The sequence below is a fragment of the Drosophila mauritiana genome, chromosome 2R (genome assembly GCF_004382145.1).
Source record: "Drosophila mauritiana strain mau12 chromosome 2R, ASM438214v1, whole genome shotgun sequence".
NCBI lineage: Eukaryota > Metazoa > Arthropoda > Insecta > Diptera > Drosophilidae > Drosophila > Drosophila mauritiana.
The window spans coordinates 13,321,452-13,347,387 of record NC_046668.1 but is presented as its reverse complement, the minus strand read 5'-3'; the positions used below and the strand labels follow the sequence as shown (position 1 = coordinate 13,347,387).

General features: G+C 37.6%; 2 protein-coding genes and 2 long non-coding RNA genes across 6 annotated transcripts in view; 2 read left to right on the top strand and 2 right to left on the bottom strand.

Annotated features, from left to right (window-relative positions):
- Window positions 1-649: 649 nt before the first annotated feature.
- Window positions 650-5,461, top strand: LOC117137462 (alkyldihydroxyacetonephosphate synthase). 2 transcript variants are annotated; one of them, XM_033298909.1, is made up of 7 exons: window positions 650-695; window positions 2,148-2,242; window positions 2,468-2,616; window positions 3,007-3,093; window positions 3,152-4,340; window positions 4,736-4,840; window positions 4,903-5,461. In XM_033298909.1, the coding sequence occupies exons 3-7, from the start codon at window positions 2,492-2,494 to the stop codon at window positions 5,302-5,304; spliced, it is 1,908 nt and encodes a 635-aa protein (XP_033154800.1). In that variant the 5' UTR covers window positions 650-695; window positions 2,148-2,242; window positions 2,468-2,491; the 3' UTR covers window positions 5,305-5,461. The 2 variants fall into 2 exon arrangements, with proteins under 2 accessions (XP_033154800.1, XP_033154799.1); XM_033298908.1 differs by having other exon boundaries at window positions 2,148-2,616.
- Window positions 1,558-1,971, bottom strand: LOC117137463. Its single transcript, XR_004459158.1, has 2 exons — window positions 1,878-1,971; window positions 1,558-1,806 (listed from the first exon to the last, which is right to left on the bottom strand). It is a non-coding gene; the product is annotated as an uncharacterized LOC117137463 (long non-coding RNA).
- LOC117137464 lies at window positions 4,394-5,600 on the bottom strand. Its single transcript, XR_004459159.1, has 2 exons — window positions 5,489-5,600; window positions 4,394-5,422 (listed from the first exon to the last, which is right to left on the bottom strand). It is a non-coding gene; the product is annotated as an uncharacterized LOC117137464 (long non-coding RNA).
- Window positions 5,601-7,120: 1,520 nt separating this feature from the next.
- Window positions 7,121-25,936, top strand: part of LOC117135598 (KN motif and ankyrin repeat domain-containing protein 1) — a 32,948-nt gene continuing 14,132 nt past the window's right edge. Inside the window, exon 1 of one of the 2 annotated variants that reach the window (XM_033295942.1) lies at window positions 7,121-7,583. Coding sequence is in view for 1 of the 2 variants with exons in the window: in XM_033295941.1 (XP_033151832.1) it covers window positions 24,841-24,977 (137 nt within the window). In the remaining variant the exon portion in view is untranslated. Of the gene's footprint in view, window positions 7,584-24,604; window positions 24,978-25,936 lie in introns of those variants that run through there. The other variant, XM_033295941.1, reaches the window with a different exon arrangement.

The window sequence follows — 25,936 nt, the reverse complement described above, 5'->3', positions numbered from 1 at the left end:
TTCCAAGCATCGCATAACTATCGAAAGTGCAGAGTCTCGGTTTTATAGACTGACACACAGATGGCGCCACAAAGCAGCCGTTCCATTCAAAATGGGAAGTAAAAAAAACGTTACAAAAACATTGCAGTTGCGCTTGCAATTTTACTCAAAACGCTTAACGCATTGCTAATTAATATTTACTCTGCACTTCCTGGCTGCGATTGCGCTTAGGCAAGCCGCGCCTATCGCATTGCCCCAACGGCTGATAACGGCATCTCGCTAACTTGGTAATAAAACAAATAACAGTAAGGGAAATCAAGCGTTTTCGAAGTGGCAAAGTTCAAATGGGTTAATGCGAATTCCGGTCAAAAACAACCAATTAAAGCTGAGCTCACACTATCCCAAGTCAGACTTTGACATTAAGTGTCGTCAGGTTTCGTGTGTTTCGATGGTGTGAAAATTATTCAAATAACCGCCTTTTTTTCATTTTTTTTCTTTCTATTTTTGCTTTCTGTCGTACGGCTGCGTCGTCGGCGGAGCATTGACGAATTTACACTTCAAACAATTGTTAAACTCTACAGCATAGTGCAAATAAGTACGTAATAAACCATGTGTGCTTGTTGCCCCTGCCATTTGCAAGAGAAAAGCTGAGCTCAGTTTCGGTTTCAAAGTTGTCCGCTGCAGTTGGTTCCGTATCCGAATTGAAATCGGTCGATGTGAGTGCGATATGGTGATATGGGATATCTGTGCAAATCTTGCATCATCTGCGCAAATCTTGCTGCATCATCTGAGCAAATCGGGCAATATCAATAGAAGAGTGTGTTATCGCAATGATAGTTTCATATCAAACGTGAAAATAAAGTCCATCTTACGCGACATATTTTTAAAGATTTTTTAAATATGTTTCCTAAAATGCATCAAAAATGGAAGATTAAAAACTAAAAAATTATAAAAAATAATGAACTAATCGATGGCCCTAAGTGACGGCTAACTATCCGTTTGTTAGTTATTTATTTTAGCTGAGGTTCTAAAACACTTAAGGGTGTGCATTAATAATTAGCAAGCAATTACAATTTTGAAGTTTTTTTTTGTAATTGTAAGGTAGATACGTTGTTGGAGTAGGCTTGAGCAATACCTTTTAAGTTTATTTTCCGTGTTCTCTGATTACATTATACGTACATTGACACAGTTCCCATAGGACACTTAACAATTTAAAACACCTGTGTGCAGTGGCTTAGGCATATACTTATTGAAAGGGAAAACTAAAAAAATGTCCAAAATATAAGGTGTAACAAATGAAATGTTTTCTAATAAGCGTGTATCCTACGGAGCACGTGGGTGTAGAGACTCCCTGGTACGCCCATGTCCTTTTGGAGCGGCACATCATTCAAAAATCATGCATGAATCACTTTATCGCACGCATCACACTGATAAAAAAGAGAGCGCCAAAGGTCGGAAGGTTGTGGGTGAATACCACCCCTAAAAAGCCCGCCAACCCCAACTTTCGATTCTCTCGCTCGTGGGCGTGTAGTTTCATCCCCTGAGCGAAACGGTTATGCACATAGAGATTATTTTACATTGTTTTAAACCATTGGTTTATTGTTCTACGGAAACATTGAATTCCTCTTTTTAAGTTAGCTCCACCAAACTAGCTGGGGAACTTACTTCTTTTTGCCTTTGCCCTTCTTGGAACCCTTGGCTTCCTTGGCGGCTGGTTCGGCTGCGGTGGTCGATTCGGAAGCCACAGGATCGGCGGTCGGCTTGGCACCAGCTGGAGCGGCAGCTCCTTTCTTGGCACCTTTGCTTGATTCTTTTTTTGCTGGCATTCTAAAAGAAAAATTGGGAAAGTAAAAAGTTTTAAGTTGTGTCTCCAAATATAAATTTTTTTTTTTACTAACTTTAGACGAATTTGGAAAAAATCCAGAGATCTTTTCACGAGCCAAAATCGATGTTGTTCGCTTGAAATTTCGACAAAAAATGATTTTGTTTGCATTTAGTTCTATCATCTCGAAACTAAAAGTCAACGCTTGCTTAGAATGCAGCAAGTTTAGCAGAATCAAATTTTGAAATATTACCCGTTTTGCGAATCGGTTAATGATTCGCGCCAGCTTTGGGGGGCGGTCTCTCTTAGAACTCTCCGTAATAATTCCGTTCTCTCTCTCCGTCAGTTGTCTCGTTATTCCGATTTCCGTGCAGTTGAGGACAGGAAAGCCAAGTGCGCGCAACATAGGCCGCATAATTTTCTAGTGCAATTTATATTTAGGTAAATTTAGTTTTTAGCGCAAAGTTATTTCCTGGCACTTTAGGAATCCACCCATAAGTAGATGAAACTTATTCCCAAATAAAGTGGCAGATATCTATAAAAAAAAGCAGGCCAAGTTTTTCCGTACGCCGCAAAAAAAAAGGAATTACACCAATTATCGATTTTGTGCACATGAAAAGCGTTTCTGCAATTGCCTAGAAATAATTGGTCGAATTCCCTCATAAGTCAAGTGCACAAATCGGCGAAATAATGGCAGCCAAGCGGAATGCGGTGACCACGGAAGCTCCGGAATCGTCGGCGCCCGGCGAAGGTACCGCCCTTGCCCTCGACTCCCGCCTGTCGAAGCGCGTGGAGAGCGTCATCCCCAAGAAGCGGTGAGTGCCAAAGAGCCAAACAACTCAAACTAAGCCCCTTTCACACCAAGCAACTCAATCTAAACCAAATCATTTTATTATAGTAATAGTATTTTACCTATTTTTCTAATTAATCATGTTTAATTTAGTTTATTTTTGTTCCTAAAATAAATTTAGTTTATTTTTGTTCCTAAAATAAATTTAAAATATTTTTGTAATACATTTTTCAAATAGACCTGAAGACGGTAATGGGTATAGCTTACTAAAAACTTTATTTAACCCTCTTAAGCTTGAACAAAAGACTTTTTTTATCATAATTGACGCCACTTAGTCAGTCTTTATTCTAATGCAAAATTTTTATGTTAGGCCTAACCCTAATGTTAATTAATATAAATATTATTTTAAAAACAGACATGAGGCGCTTAAGTGGTTCGGATGGGGCTATAACGACTCGCAGTTTTATGGTAAGGATGGAATCATCTGTTTTCGCGGTGAAAAGTGAGTAGAGTACATTGAACTTCCACTTCGAATCAAAACAAATCCTACTTACCCACAGATATCCCCTCGGTGGCTGCGAGCTGCCCAGCTTCACCAAGTGGGTGGAGAAGAAGTTCGACCTGCGAGTGGATATCACCAAGCAATATCCCCAGTTGCCACGAACCTATCCGCGACCCGTGGAGAACGCACCCTTCCTGCACGAACTGAAGGGCACCTCCCAGGTGGATTACTCTGCGGAGGGAATCGATCGGTTGGTGCGGTGCCATGGCCAGACCCTCAACGATATATACAGCCTGTGGCACCACAAGTTCCGTCGGATACCCGATTTGGTGGTGTGGCCACGCTGCCACGATGAGGTAGTCCAGTTGGTGCGGCTGGCCCACAAGCACAATGTGATGCTGGTGCCTTTTGGTGGTGGAACGAGTGTATCGGGAGCCATCACCTGTCCGCAGAACGAGAGCCGGATGATCTGCGCCCTGGACACCTCCCAGATGAATCGACTATTGTGGCTCAACCGGGAGAATCTCACCGTATGCTTTGAATCCGGCATTGTGGGTCAGGATCTGGAGAGGGTGTTGCGAAGTGAAGGTCTGACAGTTGGCCACGAACCTGATTCCTATGAGTTCAGCACCCTGGGCGGCTGGGTGGCCACTCGTGCGTCTGGCATGAAGAAGAACGTCTATGGGAACATAGAGGATCTGGTGGTGCGAGTTAGGATGGTCACTCCGTCGGGAACGCTGGAACGTGAGTGCAGTGCGCCGCGCGTGAGTTGTGGACCTGATTTCAACCATGTCATCCTGGGATCCGAGGGCACTCTGGGAGTAATCACCGAAGTGGTGCTCAAGGTGCGTCCCCTGCCTTCGGTAAGGCGTTACGGATCCCTGGCCTTTCCCAACTTCGAGCAGGGAGTGCTCTTCATGCGCGAAGTGGCGCGGAGGAGATGCCAACCCGCCTCCGTCCGGCTGATGGACAACGAGCAGTTCATGTTCGGCCAGGCCCTGAAGCCGGAGAAGTCCTGGTGGGCCAGTGTGGTGGATGCCATGAAGCAGCGCTACGTTACCTCCTGGAAGGGCATCGATCTCAACCAGATCTGCGCTGCCACCTTGCTTTTCGAGGGCGATTTAAAGGATGTCCAGCGGCAGGAGGCACTCATCTACGAGATTGCCGAAAAGTTTCAAGGATTTCCGGCAGGTGGACAAAATGGGGAACGGGGCTATATACTCACCTTTGTGATTGCCTACATTAGGGTGAGTATTTTCTGAAATTGTACAAATGAAACTAAAAGTAAAGATCAACATCATTATCTTTATGACAATGTGCTATTTCCGGTTTTCCGGCTTTACGTTTCCCTACTTTTATTTATTATTGGTATTTGGTTTTCGAGACGTGTGCTAGAATGATTTTAGCTTCTAGGTTGCCCAAATAAACATATTTCATTTCGATCGATTGCAGACTATATGATAACCCTACCTAATCTGCCTTTTTTTATATCAGCGCTAATATGGAAATAATTAACATCATTTATCTGTAACTGATATAAGAATAATTGGCAAACTTGTCAACACAGTCAGTACTAAATTAGTAAACTTATTAATTCAAGACCAAATTAATATAACATTAATGTTCATATATATTTTTGCAGGACTTCGGACTCCATCAGGGAATTGTGGCGGAGTCCTTTGAGACATCGGTGCCTTGGGATCGCTGCAGTCTGCTCTGTCGTTCGGTGAAGCAGCGTGTTGTTTCGGTAAGTGCTATATTTCAATTATTCATTAAAACATCCAATAACTATAATCTTGATCATTACAGGAGTGCAGCAAACGTAGTATTAACTACTACACCATTTCGTGTAGAGTAACCCAAACCTACGACGCCGGTGCCTGCATCTACTTCTACTTTGGATTCCGCAGTACGGACGTGGCCGATCCCGTCGAGCTTTTCGAGGCCATCGAGCACAGTGCCCGCGATGAGATACTGTCCTGCGGCGGATCACTGTCCCATCACCATGGCGTGGGAAAGATACGAAGCCATTGGTACCGCAACGCCGTCACCGAAACGGGCAGTTCACTGTACTCTGCGGCCAAGCGGCATCTCGATCCAAAGAATATCTTTGCTTTGGGCAACCTTTTGCCCCTGGAGGAGGCTCATCCCACGGCGGAGGCTTCTCCGCCACCACCCACATCATCGACACCACCAAAGGCCAAATTGTAGAGGGTAGCCCACTAGATAGTGCGCTTAGTTCGTTTACTAGTCTTAGTCACTTTACTGATTTTCCTAGTCGCTCTTGGGGGTTCGGGTCTCCAGTTCTTTTGTAGCGGGCTCATGTTTTCTATGGGTTTTGATAAATAAATGGAGTATTTCTCTTGAAGCGTTTCTTCTTTACTATTTTGAATACCTATTTTTCGCTGTGTAGCAATAGACACAACTGATTTGCGTGTGCGTGTCCCGGCTGCCGACCAAATGCGAAATGCTGATCATTGTCTTCTCATCTGCTCATCGAAGTCATTTGCGGCTTGATGGCGCACCGTCCCGTCCAAGGAAAGATCCAACATCGAAGATCGGAGCGCCCATAGCCCAGAGATCAAATGTCATCAAGTTGTCAACTTCGTTAGCATGCCGCAAGGCAGCGATCCAGCTTGGCTTAAAGATCTTCTTGGCCAGACTGGTTAAACGAATGCACAGAGAAAAATGTACATATTAGTTTTAAATAACAAAATAAATAAAATACTATTTCAGCCGGGCTTAAAAAGGAATTTGAGTTTTAGATAGGCAAGGAACCACCTCCTATAAGAAATTGTTAACCTAAGACTTCATTTTTCTAAGTGTGCGAATAAGTTGTGGAATGAGGCAACTCCGGCGGCTTATTGATGGCCGAGTAGAAGTCGTCGACTTGGCCTGTCTTGTTACCATTGGATACTATATGGTATATGCGGTACATAACTCCCCCCCCCCCCCCCCCCCCCACACACACACGAATGCATTTCGGCCTGGCTAATACACATACATGCGGACTATAAATAAAGATTACAATCGGCAAAAGTGAGCAGAAGAGAAGTCCGTCTAAGCCGCGGCCTGCCGCCTGGAAATTGTCAGCAATTAACCCGCGGGTCAGTGCCGGAAAACGCTGGCAGTCCTGCGTCCCAAACCCTGTGATTTATGCCACAGCCACAGACGAGGCAGCCTCCCAGCCGAGAAACCCACAATCAAGGCCGGCGGAGAGCGGAGGATTACGATCCTGACACGTTCGCCGGGCGAAAAACAAAGTCGGGAATGCTCTTACCTACCTGGAGGAGATGGACATAACTCATTTGCATTGAATGAAAGAATTCTGGAGGGGACAGGAGATGGTCGGGGAATCCAGATTGTTAAGGGAATGAATATAAAAATTAGGCGTAACTAAACATTAGAGCATCAGCACGTACACACTACTTATTGCAAACAAAAGGATATCCTTACGATGAAAAAGGAGATCAAAGATAGGAACAAGATCGAAAATAAGGAATGAAATGGCATTTCTAAGAAATATATTTTCAAAGCATTATAATGATTAACTCAAGAATGGTATGAATGTTCTACAGTAATAATCAAAATTTAAATATAAATATAATAATAATAATAAATTAAATAAAAATATAACCATAAATAACATAAGAAACAATATAATATTTGTCATCAGTAAAAACCTAAACAAAATTCCTTATATTTTAGGTGATTAAAATTCTTATTAAAATTCTTGGGATTACTTGTAAAATATAATTTTAAAATAGTATTCCCAATTCTATAATTACAAGCTTGATCTTAAATATTTCTCTATATATAATTTTCATTAATTTTCATTGTTTTCTTTTCCTTTCAATGCACGCAAACAAACGCTGGCAACATGTGGCTAACGAGCAACTGGCGTTTGGGCCAGTTAACCCATTGAAGCCGGTGAGCCGCTCGAGTGCCGCTCTGCCGGCGTTTTGGTCTCACCTGGGCTTCGTTACCGAGTGGATTCGCACCTGGCGTTCAGTTGCGAGCAGCTCGGCCAGCGGACAACAACGAAACACCGGCGACGCTGTTTGAATTCCATTTTACACACTGTTCCCAATGCAGATCTCGTTAGAACGTTTCGTTTGGCAACACGGAAAGAGTTAAGGGATCGGTTCGGGAGAGCAGAGATACATATAGCCAGAGAGAGCAGAGCGGAAGAGAGTGTGTATCTTGGCCGGGATTTCATTTTTCCCGGCAGCTGCACAACTTCGTGTTGCAGTTGCAGTTCGCACGCGTCGCTTGCAACATCTCGTGTCGCGCATTTCGGTTTTGGACTCTCCAGTTTCGATTTTCTCGTTTTCGAGTTGAAGTTTTTTAGTGTCTGTGGGAAAATGCGACAAATTATACCGCTTCGGGTATTTTGTTCGTTCATTAAAAAAAAAAACGTTTTGTCGCTTGTAATTGAGCGGCAGTTGCTTTTGTTTTGCCTTTAAAAGAGCAGCACAGCAGTGAAACAGGTGCGTGAACCGAAACCAAAAACAAGTTGTTACAAAAAAAAAAAACGAAGCAATGGGCATAACTGCAGTTGTATACAATCATTAAAAGTGCATTAGACAACATGGCTAGCAGGCGGAAATTCTAAGGCCTTTCATCAAGCGGCCAACCCGTCACTCATTCAGTTTGTCAGTTTTAATGCACCTGCAATGACTCGTTGAAAATCTGAATGCCGTCTAGAGATGCCCCTTAATGCGGACCTGGCTGCCATTAAAAAGAGAGAAACAATTTCGCACTAAAAAACCAACCCACGTCCACGTCGTCGGGTGGCCAAAGTGCTTTATAAGACCAACAACCCATAAAGTGATCTCAAAAGTCAGCAACGCGAAATATACACACGCACCTACCAAAGACACTAGAATAACAAGATGCGTAACGGCCATACATTCGTTTGGCACTATGCAGCCACTTTTTTGGTGAAGGTCAAATTTGCTCTCTTTTCGCTCGCTCACGCTGAGAGCGTAAGAAATGTAAAAATAGAATTTGCTTGCTTGTGTGAGTAAAAACAAGAGACGAGAACGCGTATATGTGTGCGTGTTGTGCTAGAAGACGATTTTCGGGCCGAAATCAATTCTGATCGAAGAAACGAATTTACATATTTGGAGTTGTGGCCAATTTCGTAGCAATATGATGAAATAAAATAAAAATTCCCTGACTATTATAATTTTAAAGTTTTTTATATTCGTTTGTTAAAATCGCCGCTCGAATTAGCTACCGTTTACATATTTATATTTTATTCTTATTTTATTTATATTATGTTATGTTAATTAATTATTTGTAATATATGTAATATTCGGTACCCAGGGAACACCACGGGGAGGCCATTAGAATTGTAATGGGGTCCTATATTAATTAGGCCTTCGAGTCGACTTGAAATATTTTAATGTATAACATTAAAACATTTCCATGTTCCCCAATTAAGTTATTTTTCTAACTATTGTTTTTTTTTTATATTTTGCGTCCAGTTTTCAGTCGCCAATTATTTAAATATAAATTTTTTTATTTATGAGATAGAATGCTGAGCTTCGCTTGCTTTTTTTGTTTATCAGCTATCATCACAGTCCACTTGCAATGCTTAAAAAGCAAAACTTTTATAAGTTTGTTTAACAAATCTGTTCTATGTGCATAACATTCATTATTTTCATAAAACCATAATGAGAAGGCACTACTTTCATTTGTGCACTTAATGCATTGCTCAACAATAAATTTTTTTATACACATTTGTTTTTTATTATTTTTAAAAATATTTTCGAAAACTTTAATGTGTATTTTGCAAATATTAAAAAATAAATCAGATGGTGCCTTTAATTTCCCGAAGTCCGAGTCTATTGAGTAGTTTTTCTCATGTATGAAAAGCTCTGATGGAGCTGTTAAATGCTCGGTTTCTTTTAAAATTACCGATCTGCATTTATCGCAACTGGATCCTTTAGCAATATATCCAACAAAATATCTACTGGAAGTTAGTTCAATGGGTACATCATTGCACAAAAAGTTATCTATATTTTGGTCAAAGTACCTCTCATTGTCTTGCAGAATTTTGGAAAATGATACAGAGTATTCTTCTTGCTGTATTTCTTTTTTTTCATTGAAAGGCTGATATATTATCGAATCGAACTCTATTGGCAACATAACATCATCATCTGATTCGCAATTCGACTTTTGTGAAAATTTAAAAATGTGTAGAGATATGAGCTTGGCAATTATTATATTAAATTCGTTAACTGAAGGATTTCTGCAGTTACCACCTTTTGCTCGAACGCACGCAAATATATTTTCAAGGGGATCCTGGTTAACTCTACTAGTTAAAAAGAAAAAGTGGTCTGCGTGATCCTTAAAGAGATCTTCGACGAGTCCAAATATAGCTTCAGTAGTTTGGATCAAGCCATCAACACAATATATTTTATTCCCGTGATATTTAACGCTTTTTAGGTATTCCTGCATTTCCTTTAGTTTATTCCAAACTGCATTGTTAACTTGAAGCGCGCATTTCATGGGGTTTTTGTCAGTTAATACTCTGCTATTCAGGCAATCAAAGTAATCATTAACCTTTTGGACAAATGCAGCCGTAGAAGCTGCAACTTCGGAACTATTTCGATGTAATTGCTTGTTTTTGTTACAAGTCTTAATTGCCGCTGCAACAGTGTGGCTAAGTGTCTGAGTTGCCAAACATACGCGCATTAGCTCAAATCTAGTTGGATTAACGTGGCTTCTTGTTAATTTAGTCATTCTCGTTACTGATCCATGATCTAATTCGTAAATCTCTCGAATGACATCAAAATCAACTAGTCCGTCAGGGGTTTCAAAATTAGCTTTCAGAAAATTATTCCTTATAGACTTGAAAAGATGCGGAATGTCATAAAACATATAATATTTTTTATTATTTAAGGTAAAGTAAGGTTTCTCATTGGTGACTTCAAGTAGTGAGGTACATTTTCTATTGTTACCTCCTTGATCGTACACAACACCCCTTACTTTGAACCCAATTTTTTCAGCGATAATAATGTTTTTATAAATAAGACTTTTTAAGCAATCGCCTTTTATATTCGTTTCGGCCACGAAATAGTTTATTATAAATTTCCATTTTTTTAAAATACCCCTAACAACAAATACGCAAATATGGCTTCCGATTTTATTAGAGCGATCAAGTAAATGCTCTATTCCATCTATAATATCAACTGACACATTGTAAGCTAGGTTTTTTTTTATTGCTACTTCATCACAAGCCAATATGCACTCTTTATCAGATGCATTCATTTCTTTAATAGATTCTTTAAGGGCTGAGTACAAACATTCGTTGTCTCCGGGCTGTAATTTTTTGATGCTGTTCCACTTTTGCAAAGATGATGGACTTGGAAAATTTAATTTTAGCGAGTCTCTTAAAAACGTATATGTCGATGTGGACCTGTAATATATGCTCTGAGCAAACAATTTTTCGCAATCATTCCATCTTGTATTTGTGCCCTTTTTTTCCTTAATAAGCATTTTCGCCAATATTTTTTCATTTCCCGTTAAATTTATTTTTTCTATTTCAGAATATATGTTTTTCTTGGACTTGGATTCCAACCTAACTAATTTTCGTTTTAGATTTGAGTTTTCTTTCCTCAAATTTTTAATTAGAGTTTGTCTCTCATCTGACAATTTTTTAGAAGCGAAATATTTTTTTTGAAACACTTTTAAAGTTTTTGTATTTTTATGGCACTGCCGACAAACTTCAACGGGGGACTGTGAGCGGTGTCTTTTTCGTGGAGGCGATCCTACAGCATTTAAATTAATATAGTCATTATTGCAGCTTTTATATTTTATAAGATTGCGATCTGGAATTGCCCCTTGCTTCAAATATTTTACCCCAATATCATCTGGGGAGAAATGATCTTGGCATAAAAACAGTGATGAAGTGCTCGCCATAAAATCTTCTGTAAATTGGCATTTTTCCGCCCATCTTATTAACATTGTTGGATCCCTTTCAGGAAACCTAAACAATTTAAGAGCGGGGAAATCGCGCCTAGATTTCCGACAGTGGGATAAGCTGCACTTGTTCCCACTTATGAATCTTCTTTTTTTCTTGGCCATATCCATAAGGTCATTCAAATGGGCCATTTAAATGTTTTTTTCACTTAAAATTTATAAATAAAACCTTTGTCGAAAAGCAGCAGCACGTTGTATAAGCGCGAAAAATTACGAAAATACGTAAACACTATTCACTATTCACTATTTATCGCAATTACTATTTGCGCTTATATTTCCGTACTTCACTATTGCAACAAAACGATTTTAGTTGAATATAAACTCGATTATTTGCGAAAAGATAAAAAAATCGAGGAGCTCTGCGTATAGTCAACTTTAAGCAAACGGGCTAAGAGAAATTAAAAGGAAAAACAAAAAATTTGGCGCGCTATTCTTCCCACCCAAAAGTGCGCGCTTTTTAAAAATATCAAATTGGAATATACCAAAAAAAAAAAATTAAACTGAAAGCTGAATATAATGCGCATCTTAAATAATAAAAATGGTTCATTTACATACATCATATTAAGTCAAATGACTTAATAAGTATACTAAATAATTAAAGCAAATACAAAGGAAATTATTATAACTACTGTAATTTGAAACATAAATTTTCCAAAAAGAAGACATAACATTGAGAAATAAATATTTCATAAAAATAATAATTATTTTTTAATTTCATAAAAAAATAATAATTTAATTAATAAATAATAAAAATAATAATTTTATTAATAAATAATAAAAATAATAATATTTCATAATAATATTTCATAAAAAATAATAATACGTAGTAGAAAATACAAATTAATAAAATAAATAAAAATATGAAAACAGTTCGTTGCAAAAGTCATATCGTCAGGCACGAAGTGCGGACACAAGCACTCAACAATCATTGTCTTATTAATTTTTCTCACGCCGCAAGCTGAATACCCTAATGTCAAGTATTCTAATATAAAGTCATTTTCGAAATTTATTTTGTGATGTACATAGATTCGTCTATTACTATTTCTAAGCTTTATTTAAATAATAATAACGTTGAGGCAATGCAAAACAAGAATTTTTCGCATGGTGCCAATTGATAAAAAATAATATAGATTTAAAGTCAACGAACTTCTAAGGTGAAGGGCATATTTTGTCAAATTTACAATGCATGAGCATATGTGTACACACATACCAAAGACACTAGAATAACAAGATGAGTAACGGCAAAGACACTAGATACAGATGAGTAACGGCCATACAAATTTTTGGCACGCGATTTTTCGGCCGTGGCTCTAGAGGTGGCTCCAGGCTCTCTTAAGTTTTTGTTCGAGAGAGAAAGAGCGGAGAGCGCTACAGCAAACAGCTCTTTTCTACGCATACAGTGATAGCAGACAACTGTATGTGTGTACACATATGCTCATGCATTGTAAATTTGACAAAATATGCCCTTCACCTTAGAAGTTCGTTGACTTTAAATCTATATTATTTTTTATCAATTGGCACCATGCGAAAAATTCTTGTTTTGCATTGCCTCAACGTTATTATTATTTAAATAAAGCTTAGAAATAGTAATAGACGAATCTATGTACATCACAAAATAAATTTCGAAAATGACTTTATATTAGAATACTTGACATTAGGGTATTCAGCTTGCGGCGTGAGAAAAATTAATAAGACAATGATTGTTGAGTGCTTGTGTCCGCACTTCGTGCCTGACGATATGACTTTTGCAACGAACTGTTTTCATATTTTTATTTATTTTATTAATTTGTATTTTCTACTACGTATTATTATTTTTTATGAAATATTATTATGAAATATTATTATTTTTATTATTTATTAATAAAATTATTATTTTTATTATTTATTAATTAAATTATTATTTTTTTATGAAATTAAAAAATAATTATTATTTTTATGAAATATTTATTTCTCAATGTTATGTCTTCTTTTTGGAAAATTTATGTTTCAAATTACAGTAGTTATAATAATTTCCTTTGTATTTGCTTTAATTATTTAGTATACTTATTAAGTCATTTGACTTAATATGATGTATGTAAATGAACCATTTTTATTATTTAAGATGCGCATTATATTCAGCTTTCAGTTTAATTTTTTTTTTTTGGTATATTCCAATTTGATATTTTTAAAAAGCGCGCACTTTTGGGTGGGAAGAATAGCGCGCCAAATTTTTTGTTTTTCCTTTTAATTTCTCTTAGCCCGTTTGCTTAAAGTTGACTATACGCAGAGCTCCTCGATTTTTTTATCTTTTCGCAAATAATCGAGTTTATATTCAACTAAAATCGTTTTGTTGCAATAGTGAAGTACGGAAATATAAGCGCAAATAGTAATTGCGATAAATAGTGAATAGTGAATAGTGTTTACGTATTTTCGTAATTTTTCGCGCTTATACAACGTGCTGCTGCTTTTCGACAAAGGTTTTATTTATAAATTTTAAGTGAAAAAAACATTTAAATGGCCCATTTGAATGACCTTATGGATATGGCCAAGAAAAAAAGAAGATTCATAAGTGGGAACAAGTGCAGCTTATCCCACTGTCGGAAATCTAGGCGCGATTTCCCCGCTCTTAAATTGTTTAGGTTTCCTGAAAGGGATCCAACAATGTTAATAAGATGGGCGGAAAAATGCCAATTTACAGAAGATTTTATGGCGAGCACTTCATCACTGTTTTTATGCCAAGATCATTTCTCCCCAGATGATATTGGGGTAAAATATTTGAAGCAAGGGGCAATTCCAGATCGCAATCTTATAAAATATAAAAGCTGCAATAATGACTATATTAATTTAAATGCTGTAGGATCGCCTCCACGAAAAAGACACCGCTCACAGTCCCCCGTTGAAGTTTGTCGGCAGTGCCATAAAAATACAAAAACTTTAAAAGTGTTTCAAAAAAAATATTTCGCTTCTAAAAAATTGTCAGATGAGAGACAAACTCTAATTAAAAATTTGAGGAAAGAAAACTCAAATCTAAAACGAAAATTAGTTAGGTTGGAATCCAAGTCCAAGAAAAACATATATTCTGAAATAGAAAAAATAAATTTAACGGGAAATGAAAAAATATTGGCGAAAATGCTTATTAAGGAAAAAAAGGGCACAAATACAAGATGGAATGATTGCGAAAAATTGTTTGCTCAGAGCATATATTACAGGTCCACATCGACATATACGTTTTTAAGAGACTCGCTAAAATTAAATTTTCCAAGTCCATCATCTTTGCAAAAGTGGAACAGCATCAAAAAATTACAGCCCGGAGACAACGAATGTTTGTACTCAGCCCTTAAAGAATCTATTAAAGAAATGAATGCATCTGATAAAGAGTGCATATTGGCTTGTGATGAAGTAGCAATAAAAAAAAACCTAGCTTACAATGTGTCAGTTGATATTATAGATGGAATAGAGCATTTACTTGATCGCTCTAATAAAATCGGAAGCCATATTTGCGTATTTGTTGTTAGGGGTATTTTAAAAAAATGGAAATTTATAATAAACTATTTCGTGGCCGAAACGAATATAAAAGGCGATTGCTTAAAAAGTCTTATTTATAAAAACATTATTATCGCTGAAAAAATTGGGTTCAAAGTAAGGGGTGTTGTGTACGATCAAGGAGGTAACAATAGAAAATGTACCTCACTACTTGAAGTCACCAATGAGAAACCTTACTTTACCTTAAATAATAAAAAATATTATATGTTTTATGACATTCCGCATCTTTTCAAGTCTATAAGGAATAATTTTCTGAAAGCTAATTTTGAAACCCCTGACGGACTAGTTGATTTTGATGTCATTCGAGAGATTTACGAATTAGATCATGGATCAGTAACGAGAATGACTAAATTAACAAGAAGCCACGTTAATCCAACTAGATTTGAGCTAATGCGCGTATGTTTGGCAACTCAGACACTTAGCCACACTGTTGCAGCGGCAATTAAGACTTGTAACAAAAACAAGCAATTACATCGAAATAGTTCCGAAGTTGCAGCTTCTACGGCTGCATTTGTCCAAAAGGTTAATGATTACTTTGATTGCCTGAATAGCAGAGTATTAACTGACAAAAACCCCATGAAATGCGCGCTTCAAGTTAACAATGCAGTTTGGAATAAACTAAAGGAAATGCAGGAATACCTAAAAAGCGTTAAATATCACGGGAATAAAATATATTGTGTTGATGGCTTGATCCAAACTACTGAAGCTATATTTGGACTCGTCGAAGATCTCTTTAAGGATCACGCAGACCACTTTTTCTTTTTAACTAGTAGAGTTAACCAGGATCCCCTTGAAAATATATTTGCGTGCGTTCGAGCAAAAGGTGGTAACTGCAGAAATCCTTCAGTTAACGAATTTAATATAATAATTGCCAAGCTCATATCTCTACACATTTTTAAATTTTCACAAAAGTCGAATTGCGAATCAGATGATGATGTTATGTTGCCAATAGAGTTCGATTCGATAATATATCAGCCTTTCAATGAAAAAAAAGAAATACAGCAAGAAGAATACTCTGTATCATTTTCCAAAATTCTGCAAGACAATGAGAGGTACTTTGACCAAAATATAGATAACTTTTTGTGCAATGATGTACCCATTGAACTAACTTCCAGTAGATATTTTGTTGGATATATTGCTAAAGGATCCAGTTGCGATAAATGCAGATCGGTAATTTTAAAAGAAACCGAGCATTTAACAGCTCCATCAGAGCTTTTCATACATGAGAAAAACTACTCAATAGACTCGGACTTCGGGAAATTAAAGGCACCATCTGATTTATTTTTTAATATTTGCAAAATACACATTAAAGTTTTCGAAAATATTTTTAAAAATAATAAAAAACAAATGTGTATAAAAAAATTTATTGTTGAGCAATGCATTAAGTGCACAAATGAAAGTAGTGCCTTCTCATTATGGTTTTATGAAAATAATGAATGTTATGCACATAGAACAGATTTGTTAAACAAACTTATAAAAGTTTTGCTTTTTAAGCATTGCAAGTGGACTGTGATGATAGCTGATAAACAAAAAAAGCAAGCGAAGCTCAGCATTCTATCTCATAAATAAAAAAATTTATATTTAAATAATTGGCGACTGAAAACTGGACGCAAAATATAAAAAAAAAACAATAGTTAGAAAAATAACTTAATTGGGGAACATGGAAATGTTTTAATGTTATACATTAAAATATTTCAAGTCGACTCGAAGGCCTAATTAATATAGGACCCCATTACAATTCTAATGGCCTCCCCGTGGTGTTCCCTGGGTACCGAATATTACATATATTACAAATAATTAATTAACATAACATAATATAAATAAAATAAGAATAAAATATAAATATGTAAACGGTAGCTAATTCGAGCGGCGATTTTAACAAACGAATATAAAAAACTTTAAAATTATAATAGTCAGGGAATTTTTATTTTATTTCATCATATTGCTACGAAATTGGCCACAACTCCAAATATGTAAATTCGTTTCTTCGATCAGAATTGATTTCGGCCCGAAAATCGTCTTCTAGCACAACACGCACACATATACGCGTTCTCGTCTCTTGTTTTTACTCACACAAGCAAGCAAATTCTATTTTTACATTTCTTACGCTCTCAGCGTGAGCGAGCGAAAAGAGAGCAAATTTGACCTTCACCAAAAAAGTGGCTGCATAGTGCCAAACGAATGTATGGCCGTTACGCATCTTGTTATTCTAGTGTCTTTGGTAATACCCATTTTCTGCCTCCATCAAGTTGACGCAATAGCAAACCCATTTAGCCATCGATCTTCGAACAATGGGAAAACTTTTGTTGCCCAGCAGCTAGAGTTTCCATTTTTCTGACCAAATCTCGATGGCGGCGGCCAACCTTTGATGCCAAAAGATCAATGGAATTGGCTGAGGGTATTTGGCAATTTGTCGCTGAAATACGGCAAGTGTTCAATGGAGATGCCGGGCATAAGTGGCTGCATATGTATCTTTTATAAGCTGGCTCTGCAGATACCAGATACAGCCAAGATCGATTGATCGCGCCTCCTAATAGGCTTAAAGCGGTTGGGAAATGCAGCTTTGACTGGTTAAAGCCATTCATCGAGCATTTGGCCACGCCTCGCGTGCAACGGTGACCCTCAGACCGCATGAACTTGGCTAATCACATAAACAAACAAATAAAACTGGGCAGCAAAAACGTCCAGACAACAACATAGCGCCGAACAAGACAGCCAATAAATGTCCGCCAGTGCAAAAAGGCCATAATAATAAACTTAAATAGACGGACGGCAGAAAAAAAAGTTTCAAACTTAATGCTTACAAATTTGTGCGCAGTCGCAGCTTCATAGACGAGGGCAATAACAAGTTTTTTAATGCACTACGTTGTTGCCGCGTTTTTTGCTTTGTTTTAGTGCCTCTCATTAGCCAAGTTATGAACACCAAGTTGCGGCCAAACAGTAGCACAACAAAAAACAAACAAACAACAGATTTGCGCACCGCAACGAAATATGGCTAAAACGCTTAGGTGCATGCAGGCACACTGAGTGCAGGAAGTCAGCGGCCAATCAGTAGGAAAAACCGATGAACAAGATCTTAAAAATTAAAAAAAATCTATAAAAATAAATAGGGAAACAAAAAAAATTTATAAAAATAAATAAGTAAACAAAATATGAATTACATTACATATTTCAATAATCTGGGCTGAAAAATATAGTTTGCACTAAACTTTATTGAAAAGTAATAAAGTAATTTTTTAATTGATTGTTACAAAAATCGAAGTACTACTATGTATTTCATTCAAAGAAATGGTTATTTAATTGTAAGGATAATTTTTTAGTTCTATAATTAGATACCTTCTTATCCTCAAAATGTTGCTTTGATCTGCTTTTCATTTATGATAAACGTTCTGTTGATAACTTTTGACGCCCGCTATTTCTAGAAATCGGATGCGTTTCTCTGGCGTTTTTGCAGGCGTTTAAAAACGCCCCGTTCCCATGGCCCACCCAATCGAGCGTTTCTAATACACACACGATCGCCGTAATCAATTAAATGAAATCTGAGCCGAGCTTGAATCGTTGGAAAATCGCTCTGGGGTTTTCTAATGCTATACTACAAAGTTTCACGAGTCGTGTCACAGGCGAGCAACAAAAAAAAAAAAAGAATTGTTTTCTCATTTTCTTCGTTTCTCATTTTTGTGGCATTGTTTGAGCGATTTGTTTGAATTTTGCCGCCTTTAGCTTGGAGTTTTTTTTTTTTGCCGCAGTCTGGTGGAAGATGCTTCGCCAGCTTTTTGGTTACTTTTTCTTCTTTTATTTTTCAGCTGTGTGTGTGGCTTGGCATTTTATCCCAGTCACGCTGCAAAGTTATTTGCGCCATCGTCGTGCAGGGACCAAGTTTGCTCCTCTGTTATTATAGTACATGCCAGCCGGTTTGGTCGTCATAAAGCTGGAAAAAATCAGGGGAAGAATGAAGCAGCAGATAAAAAGTCTGCGGTCCGCAGTTTTCGTTGGTAATCCGAAGCGCAAGACTTCTGATTTATGCAGTTGGCGTCATAAACTGTTGCAGTTTTCATACATTGTTATCCCTATAAATTTTTGGGGAATTCGAACGACTTTTAGATCAGGAGTATATTTATCATAAGCCAGATTAAAATAATTTTAAATATTTCATTAAAGTTAATCTTGGTTTGATTTACGTTCAAGTTTAATCTCAAAGAAGTCTAGGGTATCCTTTGTATCTCACATAATAGTAAACATATTTAAAATCTTAAAGATTAGAATAAAACACTCCGTTAAAAACATATATGCAAATAAATAAATTTTATATATTTATTAAATTTTATTTATTAAACCTTAAAGAGCATTACCCAGTCGCCACATGCAACTTATCAGTATCCAATTACCAGAAAAATTCTGTTCCACAGTCGAGTTCTTTCTTTTGTGTGTGCTTTTCAAGACACAAATTACATTTTCGGCTTGCACTTGTTGAATTTCGATATTTTGTGGGAAAATTAAAGTGGCTTGCCAAAATCTTAATGCTGCCAATCTTACTTGCCAATATGGAAAACACTCGTATTCACTGTTCGTTTGACTAAAAAGTAAGTCAAAGGCTCGTTATGAATGCGTCAAACGTCGCGGTTTTGTGTGGCAAGTAATTCGTGTTGAGTCGACTGCATTTTGTATGTTTTATTGTTATTTTTTGGATGTGAATGAAAACAGCACCAGCTCACAACCTTGCCAAGTGCTTCCGCTCGAAGGTAGACAATTGTCTGAGCCATGTCTATTATGACTCTTGGCTTTTTGTGGCCCGATGTCTCTGTCTGCTCAATTATTATTATTTGCTGGCACACCTGAGAGAAGGTTAAATTTTGGCGAATTTTTGCTCGAGTCATTATGGCCTAGGGCAATTTTACTACACTTCTTTTTCATAATTTCAAGTGTCAAGATACACATAATAAAATTACTTCATCGCCATTGTGGCTGAAGCCGAGGTGATTTCTCATTGTTGTGGTCAAGTGGGCTAATGACTGGTAACGCCAGACTGTTGTGGCTAAAACAAAAGTGATTTGTTTAATAGTTTCGCAACACGTAAATTTATAGCCATCCCCTGGCTTCAAATCAACAGCATTCCACACGGGTTCGCCCTTATTTTTCGGCTATCGAATATCAATTTTCGAAGTCTATTTTTGCCAGATCTCGTTTGCATATGACACACAAAATACTGTGGACATAAAAAGGTAACTTCTAACGACGCCGTATGGCGGCGTTAATGCTGTCACCTTTTTCGTTGGCCCGTTTTTGGAATCCAAATATTTGCATAATTTTGCGTAGAAGCATTCCCCAAACCACCACCTGTTCCAAATGCGCAATTCAAAGCGGACATTCGGCCATTTTCAATTTTTGTTTATGCGCTCACGATTTGGCCACAAAGTGGTTGGAATATTTGCAGTATCTGATTGCCTTGGTTGCGCTGGATGCGAGTATAAAGTTTGCCATTTACTTTCACCGATTGAAATTCAATTACGAAAGCCGATACGCCCAGATCCAAACTAAATGGCCCAGGGGGAAAAATCAATGCAAAAGTGTTCATATTCATTAATTGAGATGGGAAAAAAGACAGAAAAATTCACCAAAATATAAGTAAATAAAGGTAAATTGTGGGAAATCATGCTAAAAATAATCTAATCCAAACTGTAGACCCCATCAAAGTTTGCTTAATTAATTTAACCATTTAGGTATACATCTAATGCCATTTGTTTATCAGTTACCCGATGATATAACAATGTATTTAGCCAATTAAGAGGCGGGGCACATTCGTTCAATTGCGGCATCGTCATCAGTTCAAGTCGTTTTGTAGCTTGTCATATGCAAATTGCGCATACGCCCCGATGGCAGTGCGAAAAACAAAAACCGCAAAGCTGCCAGCCAAATGTCAAGCTCAACTCTCACAATCTGTCACTGACTTGTCGCCTGTGTATCTCGCATAAGTCGATGCCACTCCAGTGATCTTTCTCTCATTAATAGTTGCTCACTTAACGATCGCTGTCCGGCGGCAAAATATTTTGCCAATGATGCAATGGTGCTTCATGGCTTTGATTTACAGTCAAGATACGTACGATAGCCTCACAATTGAAGGCATTGAAATTGCATTAAGATTGTTGATAAATCGCCGCATGAACTGGCAATATGATGGCACTGGGCGAAAATATTACCAAGTAACTCAAATGCTACATATATATGTCAGTCATAAGATACTATAAAATATATTCTAACCTGAAGCAATGAAAGTATCTGTATCTAAATTCAATTAAAATCTCCTCTTTATTTTTGAGTGTAATATAAGTGGGTGGCGCTGTTGAGGTCCGAAGTGATGATCGTCAAAGGCGATCACCTTTTTCGCCTAACGATTACAAACGTTTGCAATTAACTCAAATACTATATTTACGGCCAGTCCACTTGGCCCCCTTCACCGCCCCCCTCGCGGACGATCCGATCTGCGATCGGTGATCGCCGTCATGGCTATAACATGCTATATCATAATTTACAACTTTGACGTCAGGCTGCGGCGCACGCGTTCACCGCAATTCTGTTTTCGATTATGCGCCGCATGGCTTTCGGCGGTCATAAGACTTCATCTATGGACCAAAACCCAAAACCCCACCGCAGGGAAACTCCATCTCCAGCTCGGTTTGCTATCCTCCCCGTCGGAAAACAACAAAACTCCATCTCTGGCCTTGATGGCTTGCCCCTGGCGGCGTTTTGTATCTTGCGCTTGCATCTTGTATCTTTTGCTGCCGAGCGGCCACATGGGGCGGTTGCAGCAAAAATTTGTTAGCCTGTCGTAAACTGCGCCAAATCGCATAAATTATAAACGCCAAACCCCGTTTATCGATATGCAAAAAAGTTAGTTCGTGTTTTTTTTATTATTTTTTTTTTTTTTGTTTAGCGAAAGTGTCGATATGCCTTGAGCCGAGAACGGTTTCTTTTGTGCCTTGCGGCCAGCAATTTCTTTTAATTGATTTCGAACAGTCGTGTGAGTCTGCTTTTTTCAGAATTTTCCAAACCGTCTAGACAACGCCAACGCATGAGATGCGGCCCATTTGACAGGTGTTGATTGAAATGACCCAAAAACTGAGAAAAAAAGCATTGGAAGCAACAATACCTCGTAAATGGAGACATGAGTTTCACACTTTTTGGGCTGTTTATAAACAGTTGGGCAAAACATCTTGGGAAAACAACTCAATCACATTAATCGGTGTCAGGGAATGGATATCAAATGACTCTATTGAAAAAACTTCTAAGTGAAACTAAACTGAAGAGCACCTTTGTAATCATATATCTTTTGTTTGATGACCAGATAATTGTATAGAATTTAGAATTTCTTTCACGGAACTATTACGTAAATAAGGAGATAAATACTTAACCCGTTTATATTCCCTGCCTAATGCTTTTTTTTTGTTAAAGCCAACTAGTAGAGGAAAACTATAATTACTAGTTGAGTGCCCACAAAACCAGAACCAAAATCGTAAAAAAAACCAACAGACTACATTGTCAGTGCTCGAGTGCAGTTTTCTCCCCTTTCGAACTCAGTTCTCGAAATGAAATAAATATAAATAAACATATTGTCGACTCATACACATTGACAGGTCGGCCGATAAGATAACACTCGCACGCACTCAAAACATACTTATATACATACATATATAGTCATTACAATATGTCAAACTGCATGTCATGCAACTCAGTTGTTGTACGGCACTTTAGATCTATTTACCGACTCTCAAGCAGCATATATATAACAACGATCTGAACTCGTGCTATAGGAAAGGAACTTAAAAACACATTCAGCATTTTAATAAGCATCTATGAGTAACAATTGATTAATACATGAGCATTACAGTAATGTAGATACAATACTTGAAGATATCCAAATCAAAATGTTTAGAATGAAGTTGTATTAATGGAATCATTAAAGCGACCTAAAGTGATTAGATTTATACTAATCTAAATATTAATAGAAATAATAATATAAAAATCATTTAATTAGCATATCATTTATATTGTTTAAATAAATCTTGCTTTAAATTAAGTAGGGATTTAAGCTTGGCTTATCCTCTAAATATTTTTCCAAGTTCTATAATTGTGTTTCTTATCCACTGTAACCATCGTGATCAGTTAAATGATTGCATCCAGAAGCCGCAGATGATCACAAATGTGCGGCTCATGCTCTAATCAAAATGTTTATAAACGTAATTAAATGTTTGCTCTGCGGACACAACAACTATCAATTGTTTATTGTTTGAACAATTGCCGCCTTATAGAGCAAGACATCGATGTCAAAGCCGCCTATCAGCGGATCGTCTATTGAACTCCAAGTGGTCGACGGAGTGCGAGTCCATGAAATGATCGTTTTATTTCATAATTAGTATTTCCCTCGAGCATTGATTTTGTAATTTATGTTAATGAGCCTGATTTTTTTCCACGGAAATATGAATATTGTATGAGCAAAGCGCTAACAAAATTTCATGACCTATGAGCTGGCCGAGAATTTCTACAAAAATGTCGCAGTTTTGTGTGTGTTTTTCAACGCTTTGCGTTAAGTGAGCCGGTTTCCGTTTCTGTTAAACTGTAATTTTTTTTTTTCACTTTGATATTCATAAACAAGTTTAGTGTTTTAGCCAGTGGATTTCACGGCTTTTAATTTAGCGTTAGTGGAGTCTCCTCATTGCTTTAATGGGGTAATAAATTGCTGCAATTATTCATGCGTCACACCCAATCGATTTCTAATAGCCGCAGGCCCGCTCTTCCCACAAAGGAATTTGTCTATTAACAATAATCTTTTTTTCTTTTTTCACAATTCCCAGGCATTTGTAGCCCGCTGAGTGTACAACTACTGGTTTTTTTGGCAGTACATTCTGAGCCAGGTTTTTTTGAATGATGGAATAGGCCTAGGAAGTATGAATAAGTAGAGAATTTTATGAATTACATTTGTCACATTCGTTAGTTCGCTTTAATTAGTTAAACAGAATATCTTTCTGCTTAATGAGCTGTCGTGTCCCAAAGATATCTCACTTTGCGGTGTAGCAACTATATTTTCCAACTTCGCTTCTGTGGGATTTAATGATGCCCACGGTGAAAGATCAAACATCCTGAATAGGGCGACACCGTTCTAACTTCATCAATCATGGCAAATGCTTCCGCTGCCAGAACGTAGCAGAGATACTAAGATACTAAGATACATATGCGGATACAAATGCTACACAGAAAGAAATCTATGTAATGAAATGATGTTAGCATTTATTATACTATAGCACATGTATCTTGTAGTTTTAGTCAGTTGAACATAGATTGGATTGTAGCTTGCTACGAATTTAACTGACACATTTTCGCTCAGTGCAGGTGTACCATAAGTTCGCTTATCGGGCGTCCGCACAGATTCGGATTCGGAATTGGACTTGGAATCGGCATCGGGTTGTTTGGGTGTCGAACGGACTCGTTACGAACTGGTTTTCCTGCCGCTTAGCAGTCACTCACTTATATTTATTAATTATCGTATCGATAGCTCGCTCTCTCGTTTGAGCTAAGCTCTGGGCTAAAAGCAAAACAAAATTGTCTAACAGCAAACGTACACTTGCCATTGTGTATGGATTTTAGTTTTGGGTTTTTTTGGTTTTTTTTTCCCCCGTTTTTGGGTGGTTCTCGGATTGGTTTGGCGCTGCCAGCGTTCTTTAACGATCGGTCGGCAAACAAAAACAAAGCCGACAACCAAAACAAACATATGAGATATACTGAAACGCATACGCACACACGAGCGTCAGGCACACAGATACTCACATTTACAGAGCATAAAGTTCAGGCGGCGAACTCGTGAAGTTTTTCTCCCGGCGCATTCAGTTCGATTCGAGCGATTTTCGAGCGCGGAGCGTTTAACTCGCACAACCAAAAAGCACGCGACAAAAAGCCACAAAAAAACGTGAAACTAAAAAAATTACAAGCTCTCTGAGTCAGCAAAAAAAAAAAAAATAATCAGAAAAACAAAGAAAAAAGTAGCTAAAAGTGCAACGGCGATGAAAAATGCCGGGGCAAAAGTATTCGTCTGCGGCACTCGGAGTTAATTAATTTTGGCATAGAATTTCCATTAGCTAAGTGCATGTGTATGTGTGTGTATTTGTGTTTAAAACCAAGAAGCCAAATGCTAATTAAATGCCATCGCAGAAAGCCATCGACTAAAGGCCATTAAGAAAAACGGGCATGAGTGTTCGCCCCAATAACGCCGGCGATATGTTGCTACACAATTCCGTAATCGGGGGCTACGATGAGTCAAAGTTTGCCGAAAAGATAACCCACCTGAAGCCCACCGAACAGGAAGCAGTTAAGCGCTTCTGGAGGTAAAGATAGCAGTAATGTATCTGCAGATCGATATCATTTGAATCCGAAGCGCAAGGAAGTAGCGCCAAAATGTGCGGGGGTGTTTCATCCATGTATAGTGGCAAAAAAAAACTAAAAGTGTTTATCACATGTTGTTTTTTGAGTGTGTTGTTATTAATGGAGGTGTTAAAGGTGTGAGCTTAAGTGCGAATTCGCTGTGGCAATGAGCCGAAATCAATAAATAAAGGGTGTTTGCAAGACAAGTTTTGTTATAAATTATTATATATATATAAACTTTTGCCTTTGTACGTCTAATTTGCATAAAAAAACACAACAGGTTCATAGTTCTCATTGATTTGTTTATAATTTTCAAGCAGCTTGCTGAATATATTATCTAACTTAACTCATATGAAACCTTTTTGGCTTTGTTTGTAATTTATTTAAAATCCTTTAGCTAAGAACCATTAAAATGTGACAACTCGAGAGCCATGAATCTTAGCTTTCAACCAAACCGAAACCAATATTAATAATTTCTAATTATGAAAATGGCCAGCGTAAACAAGGAAAAGCCGCAACAAATTGTGGCTAGACGAACGTAGATGGCAGAACATAAAAACAACGAGTTTCGTGTATCATAATCATAAACACGCATATTAATTTGGTCTGCAATCCAAAAATACGCGATGCCGCAACCGTTCCACATGAATGCAAGTTCTTCTCGTATCTTTCAGTGAGTGAGAAGAGAGGGGGAGGGGAGGAGTGGGTCCATGTCAGGCCTTTTCCATTCATGTAACATGCATAAAGCGAAACCGCATAAATCAGTTGACGCATAAATTTTCATTTTACATACATATTTTCAAATCGGGCAAAAGATGGAAACGTGAAAAATGGCTCGAGAAATATGGCAGCAAATTGCCAGACGGCTTTCAACTTGACTCCTTCTCAAATGCATTTACTTTACTTTGTTTTCATTATTTAT

Coding starts and splice junctions, on each gene's coding strand:
- LOC117137462 (XM_033298909.1), top strand. CDS start 2,492: ATGGCAGCCAAGCGGAATGCGGTGACCACGGAAGCTCCGGAATCGTCG. Junction 2,617..3,006: donor AGCGTCATCCCCAAGAAGCG/GTGAGTGCCAAA, acceptor TTTTAAAAACAG/ACATGAGGCGCTTAAGTGGT. Junction 4,341..4,735: donor TTGTGATTGCCTACATTAGG/GTGAGTATTTTC, acceptor ATATTTTTGCAG/GACTTCGGACTCCATCAGGG.